This window comes from Elephantulus edwardii, unplaced genomic scaffold (assembly GCF_000299155.1).
Source record: "Elephantulus edwardii isolate Elephantulus edwardi_28Jun2011 unplaced genomic scaffold, EleEdw1.0 scaffold00007, whole genome shotgun sequence".
NCBI classification, from domain to species: domain Eukaryota; kingdom Metazoa; phylum Chordata; class Mammalia; order Macroscelidea; family Macroscelididae; genus Elephantulus; species Elephantulus edwardii.
The window spans coordinates 37300279-37326357 of record NW_006399757.1 but is presented as its reverse complement, the minus strand read 5'-3'; the positions used below and the strand labels follow the sequence as shown (position 1 = coordinate 37326357).

At 46.1% G+C, this 26079-nt stretch overlaps 1 protein-coding gene across 1 annotated transcript; it reads right to left on the bottom strand.

Annotated features, from left to right (window-relative positions):
* Positions 1–406: 406 nt before the first annotated feature.
* On the bottom strand, positions 407–24878 carry FFAR4 (free fatty acid receptor 4). Its single transcript, XM_006880412.1, has 3 exons — positions 24306–24878; positions 13328–13456; positions 407–799 (listed from the first exon to the last, which is right to left on the bottom strand). Exons 1-3 carry the CDS (start codon positions 24876–24878, stop codon positions 407–409), a joined length of 1095 nt encoding a protein of 364 aa, XP_006880474.1.
* Between the last annotated feature and the right edge of the window lie 1201 nt (positions 24879–26079).

The following is a 26079-nucleotide window of genomic DNA, read 5'->3' as shown; positions in this document are numbered from 1 at the left end:
AATGAATGAAAATAGAGCTTTCTTGTAAATTTTTGTTAAAATCACTATTGTAAAAAATTCCTCCTTTTAGAAGGCAGGAAAGCTTTATGCATGGGACATGTAGCTATCAAACAGTTATAAATAAAATGGTTTCTAAGGTTAATATATAAACACACTGGAAAGAGTCCACATTTAAAAGGAAACCAGAGCTTATCCTTCCAGAAAGGAATAATAATGTTGAATAGCCATCCCCTTAACTTATCATGCTGTTGCTGTGTATTTGCATGAGTGGCAGTTTCTTTAAGCTGAGTACACTCTTTGATGGTCCTTTTAAAATTAAAGGGAAAATTAATTCCCTTTGGAAACATACTATGGTTTGCCTTTTTGTCTTGTAGTGAGAAACATGGCCTATAGCAAAAAAAATTAATTAGCTGGAAATAATGGACAAATCATTTCTTTTTACAGACGTATCTGTAAGAATGGCTCCCTTTTCAGGAAAGAAGAAGCAGCAGCAAATAATCTTCCTCCATTCATTTCTAAACAGCGACATATTGTAGAGAATGGGGTTCAGGGCTGAATTGGCAAATGTGAAGGCCACCACCCAGAAGAAGATAGATGGCCAGATGACCAGGTCTTGCTTGAAGTTCTGGATCAAGATGAGGAGGATGGTGATGATGATGGGGCTCCACATGATGAAGAAGGAGACCATGAGCAGGAAGAGCGTGCGGAAGAGCCGGAAGTCCTGCTGGGACACTCGGATCTGGTGGCTCTCTGAGTACGCCAGGCTCACGGTAAGCCTCCTCCTTGATGCCTTCGTGATCTGCAGGAAGACAACGTGGGACACAGCCTCAGTTAACCAGGGAATCTCAAGAGGTGGGTTTTTTTAATTTATTGAGGAGTCACAGAAGGTGCAGTGGTTGATAGCTCTAGTCCTGGCTGCCCTCAGGATATTTGCTTTGGAATTTTGTGGAGGGTGGACTCTTTCTCAGAGTCCTGGCATTTATTTGGTCTACATTCAGAGGGTGCTGGAAAACATGGTACCCGGTTGATCTCCTGAGAGGAAAGGCAGAAAAGAATTCGCATTGTGAATAGAGTTGATGGGGGATGATGAAAAAGTCTTATCTAGAAAAAGGAGGACATGTGGACAGGGGCACTTCTTCCCTGTTTTCTTTGTTAAAAAGAAATTGTATGAAAACCATTTATGCTCAAGATATGTTTTGAATCATGATACTAAAGAGATGTAAATTAAAATGCACAAGGCATCTACCACCTGTATCCTCCACTCCCACATTCTAAAGGTGATCCAAGAGTTCCGTTTCCGGTATGTTCCGGAAACACTCTCCATCCACTGCATAGCTGGCCATGGGATAACAGGTGCCTGTACTTTTGCCTTTACACAAGTAGGGTCATACCATTCAGCCCACTTTGAAGTTTACTTCTTTTTAAAACAATGTTAAAATGCCTAATGGGTAAGGAGTTGTTCAGCCAATCCAAAGCCTCAAAGTTTGAAGCCATCAGCTGCTCTGCCAGAGAAAGACGGGCATTCTCCTCCCATATAATTTATGGCCTCTGAAAATCCACTAGAGGGTCACCTATGAATTGGCTCAACCCAAGGGTACTTAACAATAAAATGTTTTCTTAAGATCAGCTGGGTGAATCTGTCTCCTGGTCCTGTCCTCTTGCTGAATTTTATATGTCCACTTGGTGCTTTGAAGGAAATAGCAAAAAAATAAGGCCTCAGGAATAGATGGTATACCAATTGAAGTATTTCAGCTAACAGATGCTGCCCTGGATGTGCTCACCAAGTTGTGCCAAGAAATCTGGAGAACAACCACTTGGCCAACTGACTGGAAGAGTTCCCATTCCAAAGAAGGGTGACCCAACTGAGTGTGGAAACTACAGAACAATAGCATTGATTTCACATGCAAGCAAGATTCTACTGAAGATTATCCAAAAACGACTGGAACAGCACATCAGCAGAGAATTGCCAGAAGTCCAGGCTGGGCTTAGAAGGGGTCGTGGTACTAGGGATATTGTAGCTGATGTTAGATGGATCTTAGCTGAAAGCAGGGAATTCCAGAAGAATGCATATCTGTGTTTCATTGATTATGCAAAGGCGTTTGACTGTGTGGATCATAACAAACTGTGGCTGGCTCTGAGAAGAATGGGAATCCCAGAACATTTAATCGTGCTAATGCGAAACCTATATTTGAACCAAGAGGCAATTGTCAGAACAGAGCAGGGTAACACTGTATGGTTCAAAATTGGGAAGGGTGTACGCCAGGGATGTGTCCTGTCTCCATACCTTTTCAACCTGTATGCAGAGCAGATTATCCGGGAGGTTGGGTTCTATGAGGAGAAATGTGGGGTCAGGATTGGTGGAAGATCTATGAACAATCTGCGTTATGCAGATGACACAACCCTGCTTGCTGAAACTGAGGAGGACCTCATGCACTTGCTGCAGAGGCTCAAGGACAGCAGCCTTCAGTATGGACTGAGGCTCAATGTCAAAAAGACAAAGATTCTCACCACTGGACCAAATGGTAGCATCAGGATGGATGGCGAAGAGATTGAGATTGTTCACAGCCTCAGTTTGCTCGGCTCCACTGTCAGCACTCTTGGCACCAGCAGTCAGGAAATCAAAAAACATTGCGATGGGAAAGTGCTGTTTGGGACTTCTCTAAAGTACTTAAGAGCAATGGTGTCTCTCTGGAGACTAAGGTGTGCCTGATACAGGCCATGGTCTTTGCAATTACTTGTTATGCATCAGAGAGTTGGACAATGACTAGGGAGGACAGAAGGAGAAATGATGCCTTTGAGCTGTGGTGCTGGAGAAGAGTATTGAAAGTACCATGGACTGCCAAGAAAACAAACAGATTCATCCTGGAGAGGATTAAACCAAGCAACTCCTTGGAGGTAAGGATTCTGGGGCTTCGTCTGACATACTTTGGACATGTTGCAAGAAGGGACAGGTCCTTGGAGAGGGACATCATGCTTGGTAGGGTGGAGGGACGGCTCAAGAGGGGAAGACCCTCTATGAGATGGATTGATTCAGTGACTGGGGTAATCGGGATGGGTGTGTCAGAGGCAGTGTGATTGGCACAGGATAGAGCAGGGTTTAGGGCTGTTGTACATAGGGTCGCTATGAGTCGCAAATGACTCGGCAGCACATAACAACAACAAGGCCCAGCCAGAGATGCAAAAGCTTGGCTGTTACTGTTCACTCCTTCAGCTTTCTTAATGACTATGTGGGGTGGTGGATAGGGTCGTGGACAGGTGAGGGTGGAAAGGGAGGGGATGGAAGTAGGTGGCAGGTAATTTGTCCAGAGAGGCTGCTGAGGCCTGTCTGGTGCACAGGTAGCTCAAGATGTGACATAATAGTACCTATTAACCTGACATGCTTTGTTCCAGCCTGTACCTCTGATCCAATTCACTGTCTAGACCACATCAGACCACTTGACCTTGTTACCTCCCACTTCCTTAGTCTGGCCATGTCTCCTTCTGCTTTCTGTGGCTATTGGACTGTGCTTACATAATTTGGAAACTAAAGGCTGAGGCATCCCCTCGTGTGCTCTGTGCCTGCTTGCCTTGTCCCATTCCCCTAAGAGTCCTGAATCTCAAGAGGGGAAGTAATTAGAAGGTAATTAGCACCAGTTTGCACACATGTAACTCCAAGATTAAGTTGACTTAAAATAGTCTCTGTAGAATACTTCTAACCAGCTAATTGAAGGCCAGGAATCCCTGGGTGGTACAAATGATTAGTGTGCTCAACTTCTAGCCAAAAAGTTGGAGGACAAAAGGCCTGGGGATCTAATTTTTTAAAATCACCTATCCAATACTTCATGGGGCACAAATCTACTCTGGCACGTTGAGGGCCACCATGAGTTGGAACTGGTTTAACTATATTATTCCATGTAACTGCTTGCTGGCTTCTGTGCAGTGGGTTAGGTGATGGAGATGAGCATCTGCTGATGCTGGTGAACAAGGCCCGCTCACCCCTCTCTCCACTACTCAGGATAGCTGAGCTTCACTGGGTGCTCCCTGTGTGTCAGCCACTGTGCTCTTATGTATTTGGCTTATACACTGTCAGAGTTCACCTTCACAACTGCTCTTTGATTCTGTATTATTATCATTTCTACTTCCCAGGGAAGGAAATTGAGCCTCAGAAGTGTAAAGTAACTTGTTCAAGATCAATCCGGTTAGAACAAATGGCCAAAGCTCTCATCTGTTGAAGCTGAGCTCAGCTGAGCTAAAGATTAACTGTCTCCAGGGTAACATAGAGGCTCAGAAGGTGTCACCAAACCAGCCCTCCCCCTCTACTGCCTGTCCTGCAGGCTGATTTGTTCAAGAGGCATAAGCCACATCTCGCTGTATATGCTGGTGGTGGTATGACACATCCAGGTCTAGAAGTTGCTGTGTAGAATAAAATGTAGAACTTAACATGCTGGTGAAAATTACAAAACCATTATTTTGAAGTCCAAACCCCTGGTACATGTCAACATGAAACTGTTTGGAAATGGGATCTTTTAAGATGCTTCCATTAACACGTTGCTGCACACTTTTAAATTGATGACCATGCTTAGAAACACATCTTTTTTTCTATGTAGTACTGAGTAATTAACAAATAAATGCATTAGTACACTTCGTACAAATGAGGTTCCTTTTTTAATTAATTAAAATGTGCAGGACGGCTATAGCCATCATTTGCAGCAACTTATTAACATAGGAATTAGGATGTTGGAAAAGAGTGTTGATTAGAACACGGACTGACAAAGAACAAGCAAGTCTGTCCTGGAGGAAGTGCAACGAGTGTGCTCTTTAGAAGCAAGTATGATGAAACGTGGTCTCACATAATTTGGGGGTGTCGTCAGGAGGGGCCAGTTCTTGGGAAATGAGATCTTTTGGGGAAAGGTAGAGAGGGTCAGAAAATAGAGGAAGACCATCCACACACAGTGACTGTAACAGTGGGCTCAAGCCTATCTGATGAGGATGTCACAGGATAGGGAAAGGCTGAAATTCACTGTTTATAGAATTAACAGAAGTTCTAGACAACTTGACAGCACCTTACAACAGCAGCAACAACCACCACCAACATGAAGTCATACTAGAGTCCGATGAGTCCTAATCCAATCTGAGTGGTGTCCTTAAAAAGAGAAGAGATACAACCATTGCTCGTGGAGATGAATGCCATGTGACCACAGAGACACATACGCTGACAAGTTCAGGAATGCTAGGGGCAACCTGAACCCAGGAAAGAAGAGAAAGAATTCTTCAGAGCCTTTGCAATAACTTGGACTTGCTAACACCCTGAATTTTGACCTACAGCCTCGAAAAGGGTGAGATAATTTTGTTAGGGCAGTCCTAGGAAATTAAGAGAGAGGGTTAATTTCAGGAGGTAAACTTGGCCAACAGGTTTCAGGAAGGAGAGTTGGGTGACAGGTGGGTGAGTGCATGAGAAGTGGTACCACCCCTCGGTAGGCAGCCCTCTAGGTCATAGAAGATATATGAGGACTTATTCTAGCAGCAACCTCAACTCTCAAGCTGCCCACATTGTCCTGTCAAGACAGGTGACATAAACTCTGAGTGCCTTGGATAGTGCCTCATAGACATCATTGAACAAACAAGGCTAGCAGAAGCTCACATTTATTGAGCACCTACTGGTATTGGGTTATCTCTTTGAACTCTCCCCACAGTCTGGGATGTATATCCTCCAATGCTCTCTATTTTACAGATAAAGAAACTCAAGGGCAGATAGGTCAAGCTATGGTGGACAGTGTTTGGTGGAGCTCCCCAATTAAAACAAGCTTGGAAGCAGGAGTGGCATCCACTTCCATAATAGCTTACCTCTAGAAACCCTATGAACCTGGAGAAAGGACAAAAGTTATACAGGTGTCCAGGACTTTTGTTCATAGGGTCGCTATGAGTCGCCCACTACTCGGCGCACTTAACAACAACAACAACAGCACTACCCAGCTAAGAAGTTGCAGAGGTGGGCTTCAAGCGTTGGTCGGATGACTCTCGCCCACACTCTTCATCTTGGATTGGTTCCTTCCTGTGCTCTATAGTTTTGCCAGGAGGAATCCTTTGTCCAGCCTTTAACTCCAAGTTTAAGGCATGAACTCTGAGAGGTCTTCCTGGTTCCTCTCCCCCTCGGCACGTTGCAGGATTTTGTTCCTTGTGCTCATGAAGCACTTGTCACACAGACACGTGGGAGCTGCCAGAGTGTTGATCTCATCCTGACTCCACTAGCCTGCAGGCTCCTTGGGAACTTAGGCCAGAAATGGGGCATCCCTGTGGCTGCTGTGGCGCAGGGCTCTGACAAGGACCTGGCAATGACTGTGAGTGAACAGAGAAGTGAATGGACTGACCCCTGGGCCAAATGCATAAGGGTTCGTGTCCTTTTCCAACACTGACACGTTCTGTTGCTACGTCTTTCCACAGTTCCCACAACTTCTGGGAAGTGAGGATGAAAATTGTACCTTTATAATCAAACATGGTTCCCCCATTGTTCTGTGACCCAGATGACAAGGTTACTTAATACTAATAATTTATGTTTCTTAAGTTACCCTAGGGTCTAACTCTGATTCATAGTGGCGTGAGTCAGAGGAGAAAGGTGAGCCATAGGCTTCCTAATGGCTCTTTAGGAATCCAGGCCTGTCTTCCAAGGACGCACTTTGTGGACTTGAACATCCAACCTTCTGGTTAGCAGTTGGGCACAGGAGCCTTTGGCATCACCCAGAGATCCAGCTGACATTTACCCAGGGCTTAAAATGTCCCCAGCCTTGTGCTTGATGTGCTTTTACATTAAATTAAATGCTCAATTAACTTTTGAGGATTAACCTTAATCCTGAAAACAGGCCTGGAAAGTAGGCTCTGGTGTTGTCCTCACATTTAGAGGGAGACAGAAGCTCTGAGAGGTGAAGTGCTTCAGGCGTCTGCCCTCTGAGAGGGACTAGCACTCCTCCTGCCCACCAGAAGGAGAACTATGAGCCTTGGAGTGTGGTCCGCCAACCACCCCACTCAGTCACTCAATCATCACACAACCACTCACTAAACTGAACATGCTGGACCTCACCTCCTGAGTGGGACCCAGACATGTGCATTTTAAGTAATAAACAGATGAGAAATACTAAGCTAAGACAACAGGCTTGGTATGAGTTCTTGGCCTCCCACCCCTCAACCTGTACCCTTTGAAAGACAGTTTCCTTTCAAACTCTCCTATTGAGATGTGTTGCCTTTGTATCATGTGGTTTCTCAAGGACAGCCTTTTGAAAACACCACTCCCCTCGGCCAGCCTCAGGTGTTGTCCTCAGCTGTGCGGATGTGATGTTTTCATTGCTGACAGGTATATACAGGTAGAGAGAGGATGCTCCCATTACCACACCCCTGACCTAGTCTGACCCAGGGTAGACCCGGAAGTTGAGTCTTCCCTGGAGATTACTTTTGCCAATAAGCAGCTTCCCAATTATAAACATCAAACAACAGACCTCTATATTTTCCAGAGGGTCCACCTCCCTTTTCTATCACTGGCCAATAGGTGGTCCCAAGGCAGAGGAATGAGGGGGAGGTATGGAGAAAGAGCTGTGTGTCACCACTGTTGAAAACTTTCCCATCCAAGCTCTGGTGGCAAGAAGCTGCACTGCAACCCCAGAGGTGAGCAGTTCAAATCCACCAGATGCTCTGCTGGAGAAGGAGGGACAATCTCTTCCTGTACCAGTCAGATCTGATTTGATAGTACACACAAAAAATAATAAAATAAAATTTAAAAACCAAACAAAAACCCCAGATTGTTACTCAGCTCAGCTCTGAGGTAGGTTGGGGGTGATCCTACTTTGAGCTATGGACTAGCTCACTCATCCCACAAATATTTATTGAGCACCTACTCAGTGTGTGAGAGGGGAACCTGGTGGCACCGCCTGTAGGGAGCTGTGCTGCTAACGCAACGGCTACACCTTTCTGCCAGTTTGAATCCACTGGCAGATTCTAGGGAGAAAGATCAGTGGGCTTTTCTCATGCAACTTATAGTCTTGGAAACCCAATGAGGAAGGCCAACTATGAGTCGGTTCTGACCCATAGCCATGAATTTAAGACTGTATGCTAAGTACTCTCCTGGACACAATATAATGGGGGAAGAAGTCCACTTCCATTCTAGATGTGTGAGGGACTGCGGAAAGGAACTAGAAACATACACGATGTTACAAAGGTTGGAAACATCACATCTTATCATGGCAATGGTTGCTGGGTAATAACACAAACCAAGCCCAAAGAGCTAGTATTGACAACCTGATAGAGGGCACTGGGGAGTGGCTGGGAGGCTACTCCCCTGGGAAACTGTTGATTGGAAAAAGCTGCTGAAGATGTATGGCACCTCTGAGTCATGAGGAAAGAGGAAGCAGGGGTGGCACAGGGCAAATAGGGTCGCAGCCCTGCGTGCCCATGAAGGGTCATCGGCAAGTGAAGAAACCACGTGAAGACTCAGAAGAGCTTTAGAAACCCAGTTGCTCCAAATCCTTGTCCAAGTCTAAACCAGCAACCAGGGTCGGTGGGGACTTTAGTACATGGCTTCCCAAACAGGGTTCCACTGAACACCAGAGCAGACTTGTGAAAAAGCAGGCACTGAAAATGCTACGGAGCTCAATTATGCTGTGACAAACAAGGTGTCTCCGAGTCTGAGTAGACTCAACAGCACCTGTGAACTGGCCATAGTCAGATTTAGCAATGTTGCCTGTTTGGTTCCTGTCCTGGAGAGTCCTGGTGTATCTTAGTGTAGCAAAGACTCTGAGAAGTCCTGCACGTAAGAAACCCATTCACTCTGGTTAATTGAGATGTGATCCTGAAGGCCTTTCTAATACCAGCTAACATGGCAGGGAGTTCTAGAAGGAGTTCTAGGGAACGCTGTTTTAGAGGAATAAATAATCAAATGATACAGAAAAGACATGACTCAAGTCTAGATATGGGTCTGATATGGAGACAGTAATGGCAGGCAAGGCTGGAGAAGTGGTGGGGAACGGCTGTCATGTTTAGTTATGTGCCAAGTGACATCAAACATTCTCTCAGTGTATTTTGTCTCCGAATACAGACTTGAGGTCTCTGATGGGGAGAACCAAAGTCTATTTAGAGGCAAGTAGATGAGAGGACATTGCCCCTAACCCATGAGGCTTCATTTCTCTTAGACCTTTTTCTCCAGTGGGACTCGGCACAGAGGGAAAAAAAATAGGATTTTTTTTCATAGAATAATTTAGTCTGCTGTTACCAAGCAACAGGAAGATGTGAAGCAGAAATAGGAAAGGTACAAATAGAGCCTTCATGAAGTCAGCTCTAGTGGAATAGTCTGTAGCTTGTTGTGCTACTGGCCAAATGGTGTCCAGCCTCTGACTGCCCTGCAGGAGAAGGGGGGGCAGTCTCCTCCCCCTAAGAAGTGAAGCCTCCCAACCTGAAGGGCGCCGCTGTGCATCAGAATCTACTCGACCGACTGACTGCAGTGTGTTTGCCTTTGTTTTAGGGGAGCCTTCTTGCCACTAAGGGACACAGAAGCGAGATCACTGTGGAGGGTCAAAATGCTGCCTGTCCCCCAGTCTTCTGCACTCCCAGAGCCCGTCCCTATTCTTGCTGTGCTCCACATCTGAAGCCCTTCAGTTTATCCTCTCAAAAATCTCACAGGGGTCCTTTCCCCCAGCAGGCTCTGGGAGAAGGGGAAGCCTTACCCTAACCAATAACAACAGATGTCATTCATCCAGCACCTGCTACAGGCAGACATCACACCACTGGTACCCCCGTGACTCGCTCACATGCCTTACAACAACCTTATCCTGTTGGAGTTGGGATTGACGCTTTTTGCAGATGAAAGAAGTGAAGGCCAGAAAAGTTATATAAATCGTCCAAGGCCACGCAGCAAATTAAGGGAGATTCAGGACTCAAAACCAGTTGACTGAAATAGTCCTTTCAGATCTTCCTGTTTGTCTTTCATGCCTTTTGCTGTTCCTTTTATGTTGATGATGTGATTGGCCTTTCAGTACACTATGAACAAAAGGCCTGAAGCCCCTCTACAACTACTGACATTTATCAAAGTTCATAGAGTTTCCTTCCAGAGGCATGTTATTTAGGAAGTCGATGCCACTCCTGCTTCCAAGTTCCTTTCATAGAGACCTCATTTGTTGCTGGTGTTTGCATAGTGTTTAAGAGTTTGTGAAGTGTTTTCAAACAAAGCCTCAGCATCACTCCGCCTTGCGCTTCAAGGTTTCACTACAATTAACAGCCTTGCCCTGGCCTGGGCCCCTCTCCTCCTTGTCAAAGCTCCTTCCAGATAGAGTGTGATGTTTACTCAATCGTAGCTCATCCTCCAATTCCACCAGCACTCTGCATAGAACAGACCCTGAACAAACGTCTTAGGAACTAATGTTTAAACTCTTGTGCCAGACTGCCTAAGTTTAAATCCTACCACTGCCACTTATGAGTTTGGACGAATTACTGAAGTCTTGGTTTTTCCATCTATTCTACTTATTAAGATGAAATTAGTTACAGAAGAGAAAGGAAAAAAGCCAATGACTCAGATAAGAAATTAATCAGTAGGACTAATAGTCTACCTAATTGTTAGAGTCTAATCTACTCTGAGAACAGAGGAACCAGAATGGTGCCTGACTACCACTAACAGTCACAACAGATGGATCCTAGTAGCAGGGGAGAAAACAGTGGATCACGATTCAGGTTATTAACAAATGCTGAATTACTGAAGTGATTAAAACTAGAAGATTCCTCAAGTCTAGCTATCACTCAGAGATGCTTTGTTAACTTTGAACTTAAACTACCCCAAGGTCACCTTTTTAGCTAAATAACAAATTGACTTATGTAATAACGAATATATGTATGCACCCTGTGAACCTCTAAAAAGTCATCAACTTGAAATCAAATAGTCCATAATTACTCTGAAGCATAAATGAAAGAACGAGGAGATGGGGAAGCCAGATTTCTGAGAGGAGGGGGTGGGAAATGGAGACCAGAAAGGAATTAATGAGAATGTTGGCATATTGTGAAAAATGTAACCAATGGTCTTCTATGTTGTTCTGTACCATTAAGTAGGCACCAACTCATAGTTAACCCTCTAGCAAGTTCTTAGAGACAGCAAACCCCAAGGAGATACTGTCTGTCTGTCTTTCTCCTGTGGAACAGCTGGGGGATTTGAACCGCATGCCTTTGGGCTGACAGTGCAACTCCTTGCCACCAAGCCATCAGAACAATTAGTGCAGCAATTGTTAAATAGGAACCTAATTTTCTGTGGAAACATTTACCGAAAACACAATAAATATTATTTTTTAAAATTCCACAGTACACCAATATTTTTAAAAGTTGATTGTACATTTCTTTTCTTACTCGTTTCTTTTCCCTTTGAAGTGATGATAATAGTTGACACTTGCATAGAATTTTTAGATACAGAGCCCAGTTGCATATAGTTTACACATTTTAACACTTGATCTGCAGGTCTGAAATTCCAAATGGGTGCTCATTTTGAAGGTCACAAGACACTTGACCAGGAAGAGTTGTAGAGGAATAACATGGGGGGGACATCTCCCACAGGATTCACAGGCTAGCAGCCAGCGAGCTGGCTACCTTTGGGTTCTGAGCATTGAAGAAGGATGCAGATCCTGAGTTATAAAGAAAGGCCATAAAAGGGGCCCAACAGAGAGCAAGGTCAACACGGCAGTGTTCCAATATGTCCGTTTGCCAGATGACCCTCAATATGTTATAAAACCAAGATTCAACAACTGTAAAACTTCGAGAGCTTTTACAGGCTGTGAGTTAAGCCTTCTTAGCGGTAAAAGGATTGTCTCAAGGGGATGTAAAACAGGCTGTGCTTTTCCACCCCAGATCCCTGCACAAGCTTGTTTTGACATTTCAAGTGCACACTTCTTTTAAATGAAGGAGAACCACTCGAAAATAGCAAGAGATAGGTTTATTCCTTGATTGATCTGGGAGTGGCTCTTACGGACACACTCAGGTTAACCTTTTTTACAGGCATCCATCTGAGAGCGGCACGGGGGTGCCAGGTGTGCCTTTTCTCTATGTGGATTCTCCTCCAATAAAAAACTGTCGAGTATGCCCTCTCCATCACAGTGATGTCTGTGATTGGGAAAACAATGGATATCATCTAAGACCTTTTAACTAAATTACGTTCTATTTGTATGTTAGAAGACCATGTGGGCCTTATAAATAATGGAATCGAGATCTAGAAACTGACAGGGAAAGGGAAAGATACTAAGCTCTAATGTTAAGTAAGAAAAGGAAGTGCAGAGGAGTGTGTGTGTGTGTGTGTGTGTGTGTGTGTGTGTGTGTTTGTGTGTGTGTGGTATTGTAGTTACTAGGTGTCATTGGGTCAACTATAACATATATGACTCTCTGAACAACAGGTCTACACCTCGCCCTTTCCTGCACCCTCCTCTGACGCGCTCAAGCCCATTGTTACAGTCGCTACGTCAATCCATATTGTTAAAGGTCTTCTCTTTCTCTGACACTCCACCTTTCCTAGCATGATGTCTTTTATAAGGACTAGCTCTTCCTGAAAATATGCCCAAAGTGCATGAGATGAAGTGTTACCAACCTTGCCTTTGAGGGTCACCTTGATTGCAGTGTGTGCATGTGTGTAAAAAGAAATATAAGCAGACACCACGCTAAAGTCAGAGGTATAACTTGATGTTATGTTTGTTTCTGTGGAAAAATCCACTTGAAAAAGAAAAGAGACTTTGAGTATGAATATTTTCATATATATAAAACAAAATGCTTAGGGGGAAAAGTAGACCTTGATTTGTTAACAATGGGGAGGGAATTGATTTTCAGTTTCTGTGTTATATATTTACATATATCTACTTTTATTTTATTTTATGAAAACCTGATGTAGGATCAGCTATGGGTCAGTTCCGACTTGACACACACAACAATGTCTGCTTTTAATTTTTTTTATGTTGTTGTCATTGAATACCATGGAATTGGAAGTAATCACAGCTCACCCGCCAGTGGGTTTTCAAAGGCAGCAAATCCCCCTTTGGGAGGAGATTGCCCATCTTTCTCCTGTGGAGCAGCTGGTGGAACCACACTGTGTACATTTGTATTGGCGCTGCAATTCCTTACCACCAAGCCAGGAAAAAGTTAATAATCACAAGGAGGCAACATTATTATTATTATTATTATTATTATTATTCCCAACTCATATATATTGCTCACTGCTGCAGAGTAGGCGAATCTGGTCAGTGAACCAGAACTGAGTAAGAGTGACCCTTTAAGGCCCAGCAGTTTTTTTATTCTACCTGAAATTCCCTGAGCCAGCAAAGTTCAAGTACAGCATGAGGAGCCTACTTACCTGTAAAATTTTGGAGTAACTGATTACAATGACCAGTCCAGGCACCAAGAAGTTCAAAGTGGCAAAAGATACATCCCACGAGATTTCTCCTGCAAGGCTGGGCCAAACCAGAGTGCAAATTGGGATTTCCTAGTTATTGAAAAGAAGAGAACATGACTTAAGTGTCATTGTCTTACTTGGTGACAGTCCTAGTTGCGAGTTACCTGACACAGTCACACCTTTGTGTTACACTATTACACAAATGTGATATGAACAGAATGTGCCAGAATTCTATCCACTGCCTACTATCACCCCACTTTCAAACCATTTGTTTCTGACCCTCGGAATAACCATTGAAAGCTGGGTAATAATTATCATTTCCATTCTCCAGGGGAGGTACTTAAGTTACCAGGGTCTCAGGGTCATAGTCAAGTGTGGGTCTTGAAACGTCAAGGTTTCTAATTCTTCCCGCCCCCTGGGCTCAGCTGCAAAAAGCCTCCCCATTTTCTCTCGCAAGCATTTTGCTTTGTGGTTGTTGTAGTTGTGTACTGTTGAGTCGGAACCAACTCATAGCTGACCCTCCAGGTGGGTTTGTAGAGGCAATAAATTGCACAGAAATAAACTGCTCATCTTTCACTCATGGAGCTGCTGGTGAATTCAAACTCCAAGCCTTCAGTTTGGCATTGCAGCTTTTTACCACTAAGCCACCAAAAGAGGATATTAAGGCTAAGAAATATCTTTTTAAAAACAGTAGTCTAAATGCTAAAGGTTGGGTCCTTTTAGCCCATACCAAAGAGTTAAGTGGCTTTAAGGGACATCCAGGGACCCACCAAGTAAACATATTCTAAGGCAAGACCAAGGATGAACGCATTCATCACATTTGCTCTTTGAAAGGAAGGATGGTCATATTGCTTCCTTTTCCTGTTTGGTCAGAAGGCTGACAATGGACTAGACATTCCAAAGACTTATCTCCCCATACCTACTGCCCACAGTTAATGGGAACAAGTTTGTTAAATCTTCCTATATTTTAGAGATTAGAGAGTTACTTGAGTCTCTCAAGGACTTTCTAAAGAATATAGACAGTGAAGTAACCATTACTCTTGGGATAATCCATTCAGCCCTCACTTCTATTCAGACCTCCTCCCACCAACAGCTTTTCATTCCTGTATGTCAGTGAGCAACACTGACTCCTATAAATCCACGTGTACTAGCAGAAATGCTGAGGACACAGTGGAAGAAATGCTGAACAGACATGGTCTCTAATTCCTATACTTACGATTGGGGAAAAGCACAGAGAGCAGAGAATCCAACTCTAAAAGCCTTTGCCAGAGTGTCTGCCCAAATCCTTCCGGGCCCAGATGGGTGCTTACTTGTAAGATACTGCAGCAGTATCTAGAAAGTTAGGCTAAGACATTCTTCCTACACTGTTGGTTGTGATGTCAAAGCTGACTCTCTAGTGGGTTTCCAGGGGCAATCACTATTGATTGCCAATCTTTCTCCCACAGAGCAGCCGTTGTGTTTGAACTGCATGCCTCTGGGTTGGCAGTGCAGCTCCTTACCTCTAGGCCACCAGAGCTTTCTACATTGTTTTTATTGTTTTATGTGCCATCAAGTCGCTTGTGACTCATAATGACCCTTTGTACAAGAGCCCTAAACCCTGCTCTATCCTGTGCCAACCTTATTGTTTCTGACACACCTACCCACATAGCCCCAGTGACTGAATAAATCCATCTCATGGAGGGTCTTTCCTCCACCCTCCCAAGCATGATGTTCTTGTAACATGTCCAATGGATGTCAGACAAAGCTTCAGAATCTTTGCCTCCAAGGAGCAGCCTTGTTTCCCTTCTCCAGAATGAACCTGTTTGTTCTCTTAGCAGCTCGTGGTATATTCAACAATTTTCTCCAACACCACAGATCAAAGACATCAATTCTCTTCCTATCATCCCTATTCATTGTCCAGCTCTCTGACGCATAGTAAGCAAATAGAGAAAAAAAACAACCCAAAAAGCAGGTCTCTAAACAACATGTATATATGAAGCCAGCACTGATAAAAATAGTGTGCATGTGTTGATAAATAGAGGTATGTGGGTAGATAGATAGATAGATGCTCACACTCACATATACTCACACATACACACTTGCATTGAAAAAAAGACTGCAAAGCATACGCTACAGAAAGTGATCCTTTTCTAAGTAGAATTCTTATTTCCATTCTTTTTGCTTATCTAGATTTTTTAAATCTTCCATGATTGTGCCATATTATTTGTATGCTTTTTTTAAAGGCAGTAAAAGTTAATTTTAAGAGAAATTATATCCAAACGCTAAATACAGAACACCTTGATAGTTTAATAAACATATGCAGCTATCTTGCAACAAAGACGATGAACTCATCAGAGGAAGTCTCCTAAATTCCAGGATCCCAATAAAGATGATCTTTCACTTCAAGCACAAAGTATAAGGAAGTAAGATAAGAACTCTGTGCAGTGCCCCGTCCATAATCTAAAAGACAGTATGGCTAAGCCATGTTCCTTCAATGAATAATTTATATGCTTTGTAGAGTTTTATATAGGGTTGAATGCACCATCTATGCTATTTTTTTAAGGCACTATTCCCACAAACAGCCAGGGCTCTAACCAGGTATTCTAACTTTGTTTTGGTGGGAAAAACCATTTGACTGAAGTAATTTTGAGTCTAGATATTTTCCCTCAGGTTGTGATTTCTAGGAGTCCAGCAGTGTGTCAAACCTAGGAGATGGTAAACAAGCATTTGTTACATTATGCTATTATTCTCTGGATTCCCCCCACCCCCGCATACTTGGAATGTTTCCTGATTTTAAAAAGGAAAATGGAATAACAAAAGACTCGGACCTGTTTTGTTCACTGGGTTCCAGAAATGGAATTGGCAGAATTCACAGCTGTCTTCTTGAATCCATTTACTCAGTTACTCACTGACTTAAGAAATAGAGGCTAAGGCACTGTAGGACTACAGTGACAATGACTGAGGCTCTGTCTGCCCCAGCTGCAGAAGTAGAGAGGAAGAGAAACTTGAACAAATGCATGGTTGTCAATCTGATTCCAACTCACGATGAACCTACAGAACAGAGTAGAACCGCTTCGTAGGGTTTTCAGAGATGTGACTGATGTGGAGCAGTGGTTTGAACCACTAACCTTTTCAAGTAGGAGTCAAGCACTTAGCCCATTGTGCCACCAGGGCACCCAATATAGGCAAACCAACCAGAAGGGGTCAAAGAGTGACAGAAAGTCCCTAGGGGCAATGGCATCCCAGAGGGTCATTTCAGCTGTGCTGGAAGGTCAGAAGGCAGGCTTATCCTGGCATTGAGGAGGTCAACCCTCAGGTATGAGAACCAGCACAGGCAAACTCATGGGTGAAGATGAGTTCATTTGACTCGATTGGCCCAGATGTGCTCTGTTTCTTTCAACCTCCACTTCCGGCACTCTCATCAATGTCCAGAGTGTATTAGGGCAGATTCTCTGCATTCTCCCATTCTCTGCAGCCCAATCCTTTCCTGAACTATAGATGCTTCCACTACCAGGAAGGTAGCTCTGTACATCCCCATCCTAGAGAGTTCCTTTCACCTTCCACACTCCTCAAATCAGATGAACTACTGGCCAGGCTGCCAGAAACCTCCATCCATGGAGAAAGACCACGTGTCTCTGTATCTCCAGTGACATTGGCCCACCTCCTCCCTGGCTATTCCTTACTAAACGTCTTACCAACCACTCACTGGCTATAAACTGAAGTCCTGGCCAGACTCTATCCTCAGGCCAGGAGAAGAGCTCTGAGAGGAGGCAAGTGGGCAGCCCAACCTCTTGCTTTACCTTTCTTCCCACCCACCATCCCTGCTTCCCCCCTTGCTTAAGAAAAATGCCAGTACCTTTAATCAAAATCAGAAAAAGAGAGTGTAACTGTCACCGCTTTTGGCACTAGCAGGCAGGAAGTCAAAAGGTAAATCTGCTGTCAGGGACCTTTCTAGAGTACTGAGAAGCAACGATGTCAGGTGCACCTGATCCAGTCCATGGTCTTTGCAATTACTTGCTATGCAACAGAGACCTGGGTAATGACTAAGTATGATAGGAGACGAATTGATGCCTTTGAGTTGTGGTGCTGGAGAAGAGTCTTGGAGAGGTGAAACCAAGTCTCTCCTTGGAGGTTAGGATTTTGAATCTCCATCTCACATACTTTGGGCATGTGTCCAGGAAGGACCGATCCTTGGAGAAGGACATCATGTTTGGAAGGGTTGTGGGACAGCACAGGAGAGGAAGACCTTGGATGAGATGGGTTGATACAGTAACTGGGGCAATGGGGGTAGGTGTATTGGAATCAGTGAGATTGGCTCAGGACAGGGCAGGCTTCAGCGTTATGGTTGCTATGAGTTGCAGGAGACTTGACAGCACATAACAACAACTGTCAACAAGACAGGGTCAGGCAGTGGATCCATTTTTTCAGAAATAAAAATAGGAGTCTCATAGGTGGCCCCACCCTCCAGCAGAGCTTGCGGTTGTTCTTGCGTACCTTTGAGTGGGAACTAGCTCAGAGCTGACTCTCCAACAGGTTCTCAGAGGCAGTTAATCACACAGGAGGAGAATGCTTATCTTTCATGATTTGAGATTCGAACCGCTTACTTTTGGAACTGTACTACAGTTTTGAACCACTAGGCCACCGGAGCTCCCCCCGCAGAGCCTAGACTTGCAGTTTTGTAGCTCACCTAGGCTGTGCGGAGAATACTAGAGGGAAGGGAGTGTAAGTCATGGGGAAAGAGATGAAAAAGGGATGAGCCTAAACCTTGCAGGACAGATGGCTATCTGGAATCCCCTTAACAACTCCCTCAAGTAGCCAAAGAGCAGGTTGCTAGGGAGGAGAGATAAAAAGATAAAAAATGTAAGCTGCAAGCTGCAGTCTGGGTAACCTCAGTGGAACTTGAAACCAGAGCAACAATCCTGCCTTCTAGGCCCTGCTGTCCTTCAAATTAAAATGCTCCTTGCCTCTGAGCCCACTAGCCTCCAGGGAGCAGGAATGCAGGAAGGGCTTGTCACCAAGTTAGAGCTCTGCAAGAAGACGGAAGACCCCACATGGAAGTCACGATACTCTGGTCACAAGCAACTAGGTCTGCTTAACCAGACTGCACCCTTATCTTTAGAAGCCTCGGGCAGTTTCCAGTCTGAATACATTCTAGGGTGTGGATTCACTGAGGGAAAAATCCAAATGTAGGTAAAAGTAGCAAAACACAATTCCAAACATAATATTCTGGTTGGAAACTTTAGTAGAGACCTAGGCATTTATCACCCTGTGTTAGATGCGGCTAACGTGCTCTAATGCAGGTTTTACCAGGAGACCCTCAGGAGTTTACCACCATCCCTGGCCCCTTAAACTTTTGGGCATTTCTGGTTTGTTCTCTCCTCTTTAGAGGGGTGATTGGAGCATCTCAGCAATTGTGAAACACAGGAGTATCATCCTCAGCAGTCAGCAAGCACGATGTTAATCAGTGTGATGAAACCCAGGGACACAGTGGTGAAAGAAAAAGAGGCAGATAGATCCCTAGCAACCAAGCACACCAGGGCAGATGGTGGACTGTGCGGAGAACTCGGGCACAGGCCCAGGGATGCCCATTGCTTGCTGCTAGCTCCCTTCCACTTGCTAAACGATGCAAGTTATATCATACTCATTAGGGTGGTCCTGGAGGTCTGGGGCCCCAGCACTCTACCATCTTTATTCACCAGAGATATAAAAGGCCCTGCCTTAGTAAAAATGTCAAGTTACTGGTCTGGAGTTTTGCCCCAGAACAACGTCCCCTCATCTTCTCACTTGAGCTGAGACAGCACTGCTTTCAGGGAGCCTTTCTGGCTCCCAGCGTCCACATAGCCTCCTTCTCAGTTTCCCAGCTTTCCTCTGTCTGTGCAGGAATCCCCTGGTTTCCTGTCTAGCTCCTCCGTTAAGTTTTGAGTCACTCAAGAGACCCAGCACCTACCCAGAACTATGACTGGCATATATTAGGTGCTCAGTGAAAAACAAACAAAAGCTAAACAAAAGAATTTTCTAGAAGACTTCATTTGTAGATGGAAACAGCTATCACCCCACACTGGTGGCTAATTTGTAAACAGCCACCTGATTCAAGTTCTTTTACTTTACCTTCTCTAATGAATCTTCCAGATGGACCTCCAGGAACCCCTTCATAAATTGTCCTCCCTCTCCACCTCCCCAGTCAGCCCCTAGCCCAAGACTTCCAGGTCATCTTAGAACATCAAGAATCCTAGTTGTTCAACTCCTTTGCTGCCTGGGGTGGTGTGAATGGCTCAGGCACTCAGCTGGCAGCTACAGGAGCTGGGGTTCAAACCTGTCCAAAGTCACCTTAAAAGAAAGGCCTGGCAATTTGCCTTTGAAAGATGGGCCCTTGACAGCCCTACGGAGCGAGCGCGATTCTGCATTGATGAATGTGGGGTCACCATGAGCTTCAATCAGTCTGATGACAATTGGGAGCAGTTTTCTAACAGTAAGAGAGACATGAAGTGTGGACCCAAGAAACGAACTTGCTTCCCCACGTTTCAGGGAGCTCTGGTGGCCTCGGCTGGGGGAGTTCCTGCTGAGAGGGAGAAAGACTGGACAGTCTCCTTCTGTGCAGTCTACAGCCTCAGAAACCCACGGGAGTGTCAGCTGTGAGTTGGTTCTGGCTTGAAGCCAATGCATTTTCTTGTGCTGCTGACTCAAATGCAGTCTCTCTTGTAGTTTGACTCCACCAGTGACTCTGAGGAAGAAAGAGGGACAATCTCCTCCCTTACAATTTGCAGACTCTGAAATCCCACTGGAGAGTCAGCTATGAGTCAGTTCAGACTTAATGGCAATGAATTCCTCACACACCTCCCACCCCCTGTTTTCTCCTATTAGCACTGCAAGTGAGCTGTGTTTGCCTCCTTAGACAATCCACACTCAATACAGATGCGATAGTACTATTGGCCAGTGTTGAGTCAGGGCAGGGCAGTGGGGCCAGGTGCTCCTGAGGAAGTGTGAGCTCATGGGTTTTGCCACAGGAAGGAACGAGACAGACTCCGGCCAAATTGCAGACCCATCCTTTGCTCAAAGTGTGACTTTAGACACTTCCTGCTCCAGAAAATAAACACAAGGGCATCTCCTAGAGTGATTGTGAGGACTGAAGTGAGTCAGGATCTCTCTGAGACCTTCTAGGGGCTCAATAAAAGCACTTGGAAAGACATTGTGGTCACGTGACCGTTCACCACCCAGTGGCTGGCCCCGGTGTGCCATGGGTGGGGGCCGGGGAGACGTTCAGCAACCGCTTGTGATATGAATGGGCGGCGGCAGCAGCTTCTGGCCAGATGGACAGTGTTCTCCTCCCACAGGAGGGTCGATGCCCTCCAAGGTCACGGCACACACAGGCAGGAATCCCGTTGGCATAGGATGCCCTGATCTGGCTGAGAAGTCAGTGTTGCTAGGATGTGTCCGTTCCCTTAAAATGGCAGCCTATTACTTTACAGCAATCAGAGAAATTACACTGTTTGAAGAATGTTTAACATGTTTATAACCAATGATAAGGAAACTAATAATAGCTAGCAATGCCGGAGCACTTAACTCTGTGCATGCCTGGTGCTGGCCCGTTTATTGCACATTCAACCTCATGAAAGTCCCATCAGGGTGATACAGTTCTCACACCCATTCTGTAAGAGGGGACAGAGGCTGAGGACACTGGGGAAGCTTAATCTACCACACTGCTCCCAACTGGCAGAAATGAGGTTTGTGCTCAGAACATCTGACTTTAAAACTCATATTCCACATACCAAATTGTCCAGCAAAATCATTGTACTGCAATCCCAAAGGCACGCAGTTCGAATCCATCAGCTGCTCTGATGAAGAAAGATGGACAATCTCCTCCATGCAATTTACTGTCTCGGAAAAGCCACTGGAGAGTCAGCTATGCGTTGGTTCTGACTTGACGCCATCCAATAACAACAACAACAATAATTAGGCTCTCAAAGTCACGTGGTTCAAATCCACCAGCTGCTCTGTGAACGATGGGCAATCCCCTCCCATGTGATATACAGCCTCTGAAAACCTGATGGCAGAGTCAACTATGAGTTGGTTCTGACTTGAGGGCACATTCCAATAACAACAACAATCACGCTCTGGTGACATGTCTATAGTGTGCTTCACTATTAACCAAAGGGCCACATCTCCAGCGCTTTGAATCCACCAGGAGCTCCAAGGGAGGAACATGGCCAGCTTATTCCCGGTAAGATTTACAAGACTCAGGCACCTGATGGACAGTTGTTGAGTTCAAACCAACTCTATGATAGCGGGTTTTTAATCACCCTAGACTGTTGGGCACCTGTAACCCTAATGAGCAAAGGTAATTGTGCTCTGGATTTTTCTTTTGACAGGGGGATATTTATTCTTAGAGAAGTAGAAAGCTGTAAAAAACACTGTCACCTTGACCAGCACCCCCTCCTGTGGGCAGGGAGACCCTCTGTGCACAGAGGGAGGACACTAGGTCTCTCAGGATGTGGTCTGGAGAGGAAAGTGTCCCCAGTTCACAATCCTCAAATACAGTGTCGAAATGGGAGGGAGGTGGCAGCAGCCATGGCCAGGAAGGCAGGCGTGCGAAGACTGAGACAACAGCCCTTTGCCAATTTTAACTACGAGACTTGGTTCCGTCTGGACCAGACCTTTCTCTGCTCCTTTCTTTAAATCGCCACACTGCTTTTGTTCTTGCGCCCTTCTTTTTAATGTATTCTTTTCAATCTCTCCATTTCTATTTTTTCCCCTGTAGACTGGGGTGTTTTCTTCCTGCTCAGGCACCATCTCTTGAGGAACTGGGGCGTTTTTCTCTTGGTTGGTTTACTCGGGGAGGAGAGGGACATGTAGATAGGAAAGAGACAAGAAGGTTAGAGAGCCAGAAAAGATCTGCCCATTTTCATAACAAGCTCCCCTTCCCTGCCTTTCGGGGAGCTCTGGCAGCCTAGTGGGCAAGGAGTCGCACTGCTAATCCAAAGGCACGTGGTTAAAACCCACCAGCTGCTCCCTGGAAGAAAAATGGGCATTCTCCTTTCCTGCAACTTGCAACCTCTGAAAACTCACTGCGAGATCAGCTAAGAGTGGGTTCCCACTTGATGGCACATAACAACAACCCTGCCTTTTAGAACTTCTGTGAGTGAAGCTTCTGCACCAACTCACCTAGGTCCAGCCTTGCAAAGCCCTGTACAGGTGCATCTGAGATATCTCCTCCCCTTCGCTCCCCTCCCCTCCCTTCTCTTCCCCTCCCCTCTCCTTCTCTCCCCTCCCTTCCCATTCCCTCCCTGTCACATCTCTTCTCCAAAGGCTCATATAAGCAAGAAAGTGTTTAAAGCAAAAAGTCAGTGTGCTGAAGGTTACCAAAGCAAATCCTCCACCAATAGTCCTCGGCGATAGCCCCTGTCAGCTACGTCTCTGGCCACACCACAAAGCAGTTGAGAGAGTGAACTGCAGATGTTGGAGGATTGCAGGTGTCTCCTCTGTTCAAGGAAGGCCTTCTGTTCAAACAGCCACCTGGGTCCGTCAACAAACCATTTTAATCTGGGCTTCTAGCCAAGAGGTGACAAGAACCTCATTTCTCAGTATTATTAGCCAGTGAAGTAGGACTGAGGGAGCCATGATGGGGCAATGGTTTAAGCACTCGGCTGCTAACAGAAAGATCGGAGGTTCACACCTACCCCACGGTTCCATGTGGGAAGGACCGGGCAATCTGCTTCCACTAGGGTCTCTGGGTAGAAGCAAACACTGCCGTTTGTGGATGGATTTCTCAAAGATGCTTAACCCCATGGCAACATAGGAAAGAAAGAGGGGCTAAAAATGCAGTCCTTGAGAGTCAGAGACTCACTCAGAGCTGGTCCTGGGTCTTTCTGCTCTCCGCCTGCAGACTGACCTAAGTCCCTTCCCTCCCTCTCACCTGGGAGCCACCAAGGACCTAGCAGCAGCATGGATGGCAGATTCCCTGTCTTCTCAGGCAGCAAACTCTACCATCACACCACCACCGAACAAGGCCACAAAGAGAACCAGACTGTGGGGGAGCCCTGCCTGGTCAGACCTGAACCAGGGATTCGCAGAAACTTTCTAAGTCCATAGACCACTTCTAGGATCCAAATGACAATCATGGGCTGGCTACCCAGAATAAAGTTCACTGGCCTAACCTTATGCTATTTTGGATGGTGGGTGACATTTTGGGCATTGGATTCCTGGAAGATAGCTATCCATCCCAGGTTCTCAGGACAAAACTTTGCAGTTTGGTTCAATTTCTTCATCTTGCTATTGGGAAAATATCAGAGGCCTCAAGGACGTCATCAGCCCCCAAGAGACACTCCCGAGCCTGGGTTTCCAGTCTCAGTTCCTTGTCTGCTCTCCTGACTCAAGCACCCACCCGCACCCCTTCAAAGGAGCCTCACTTCTTCCACTAAGGATGAGTCGGCCCTTGAGCATGATACCTTCTTCTGTGCCTCAGTTTCCTCATATGTGTAAGCAGGCATGGTGATAGCAGTGCAGTTATGCCAGGAACAAAGCAGAAGTAGACATAATGTGATGAGCCATATACATTCAGGATCATGGGCTATTTCACTAAACTCGCAATAAATAGCGCTTGCATTTTACAGGAACTGATGTTGGGAGGGGGCATCCATTTACAGCTTCAGCGATGGGCTCAAATGTGTCAGAGATGATGAGGATGGCATTGGACAGGGCAGGGTTCAGGTCGGCTGTTCTAGGGTTGCTATGAGTGGTACTTGACTCAATGGCAACTAACAATAACAGAGTTGTGGAAGGTGAGCAGCAGGCATACGTGGCAGATTTAAGCGGTAAAACTTGACAGTGTAAAGAACATAGTGCAACAAACAGCCGGTGGCGCTTTTTTTGTTGTCTTCAGTCAGCCCAGCTTGGTGGCGTCTGTCCACAGATCCCCGCCCTCTAGGCCGCCCCGGGGTCCCGAGCGCTCAGGGCCCGGCCTCACCTCTTCGGCGCCGGGGAGCTGCTGGGGGAGGACTCGGAAGAAGGCGCAGAGCGGGAGCGCGGCGAGCGCCGAGTAGCCCCAGATGAGCGCAAGCAGCGCGGCCTGCGCCCGGCAGCCCTGGCCCCGCGCGCCGCGCCGCAGCCGCACGATGCACACCATGCGCTCCAGGCTGACGGCGGCCAGCGTGAGGATGGTGACGCTGCCGCTTAGGCTCATCACGTAGAAGAGCAGGTGGCAGGCGGCCGGGCCCAGCAGCCAGGCTTCGGTCCAGCGCACGGCCAGCACCGGCGGGATGGCGCTGGTGAAGAGCAGGTCGGCGCAGAAGAGATTGAGGACCAGGCTGGTGGTGGTGCTGCTGCGGCGCCGTTGGCGCGCCACCAGCACCAGGGCGCACACGTTGCCCAGCAGCGAGACGGCAAAGATGAGCGCCAGCACCACTGTCTCCACGACGCTCAGCACCAGCCGGTGGTCCCCCTTGACGTCGGAGAAAAAGGGGAAGCGGGTGAGATTGGCTTGCTTCAGGCTGCTCTGGGGCCCCGCGCCCGCTGCCAGCGCGCACTCAAGGGACAACATGCCCGGCGCCCGGCCGCCCGCAGCCGTCTGCAAGCGCACACATCTGGGAGCGACTGAACGCCAAGGCGGGGAAAGAGGGAGGCGGTTGTGACATCTCCCCTCGGGCCACCTCCCGGCCAGAGAAACGCCACCGAGGCGTGGGGAACGAGGAAGTGCCTGGCGACGCCAATTGGAAACACCCTAACTGGGCGGGACACGGAGGCGGAGGCCAGAGGCCCAAGAGCTGGGTTTTGGGAAGAGCCCAAATCCCACCCAGTGTGCCCCCAGACCCTTGCAGGCAGGCCTCAGCCTCCATCTTCGTCTTTGGAGCACCTGTCTGCGAAGCCATTTATCCAAATTCTATCTAGGAAATACCAATACACCCATTTATCCGAATATATCCATTTATCCAAATTCGACGTAGGAATATCCAACCTGGACTTTGAAGGTAATTTAAGCCTGTGCTCCTTAGATTTTACCAACGAATAGCTACGGGGGGTGGGGGGCGACCCTAAATACCTTGCAGTGAGCCCGGGTTCCTCTCCTCCCAACCCTTTTTAATCTTCTTTTTATCAATAATAGTGTAATAGGTGCACTATTTGTTCTCCAGCTGCACCGGGTTTTAATCTGTAAAATAGAAACAATTATCCTCCTTGGGGTTATTGTGAGGCTCGTGTGAGAATTTAGTACAAGACTGGACAATGATAAATTCCCTAGAGAATTACTCTGCTAACCCCAAAACCACACTTCTTTGGAAGTTCGAATCTACCAGTCTCTCCATAGGAGAAAAATGGGCAGGCTCCTCCAGTGATATTTGCAGCCTCAGAAACCCAGTGGAGGATCAGCTATGAGGCAGTTCTGAATTGACGCCAATGAGTGGATTAATGTGTTCAAAATTTGCATTCTGAGCCATGACGTAAAAATCCTTTCTGGCAAAGGTGGAGTTTCTCCCAAATCTTGAAGAAATTTAAAATCCCAAGAAGATAATCATTCCAGGGTTTTCAAATGCATATTCTGGAGTATGACTCTTTGGCACTTGGATTTGAGAAGCACTGGGGTGATTCAATCTTGTTACAGATGGGGAAACTGAGTCCCAGCAAGAAGGGACTTGTCTAACATGGTTTCTAATTAGTAATAGAAACCAGGTCACTTGTCACTGCCCACACACTTTAACCACACTATCACTTCTAGTTTTCTGTAATAGTGAATTAGGAAGTTAAGA

Coding starts and splice junctions, on each gene's coding strand:
- FFAR4 (XM_006880412.1), bottom strand. CDS start 24,878: ATGTTGTCCCTTGAGTGCGCGCTGGCAGCGGGCGCGGGGCCCCAGAGC. Junction 13,457..24,305: donor AGCTCCCCGGCGCCGAAGAG/GTGAGGCCGGGC, acceptor TTCAATAACTAG/GAAATCCCAATTTGCACTCT. Junction 800..13,327: donor GTTACTCCAAAATTTTACAG/GTAAGTAGGCTC, acceptor GTCTTCCTGCAG/ATCACGAAGGCATCAAGGAG.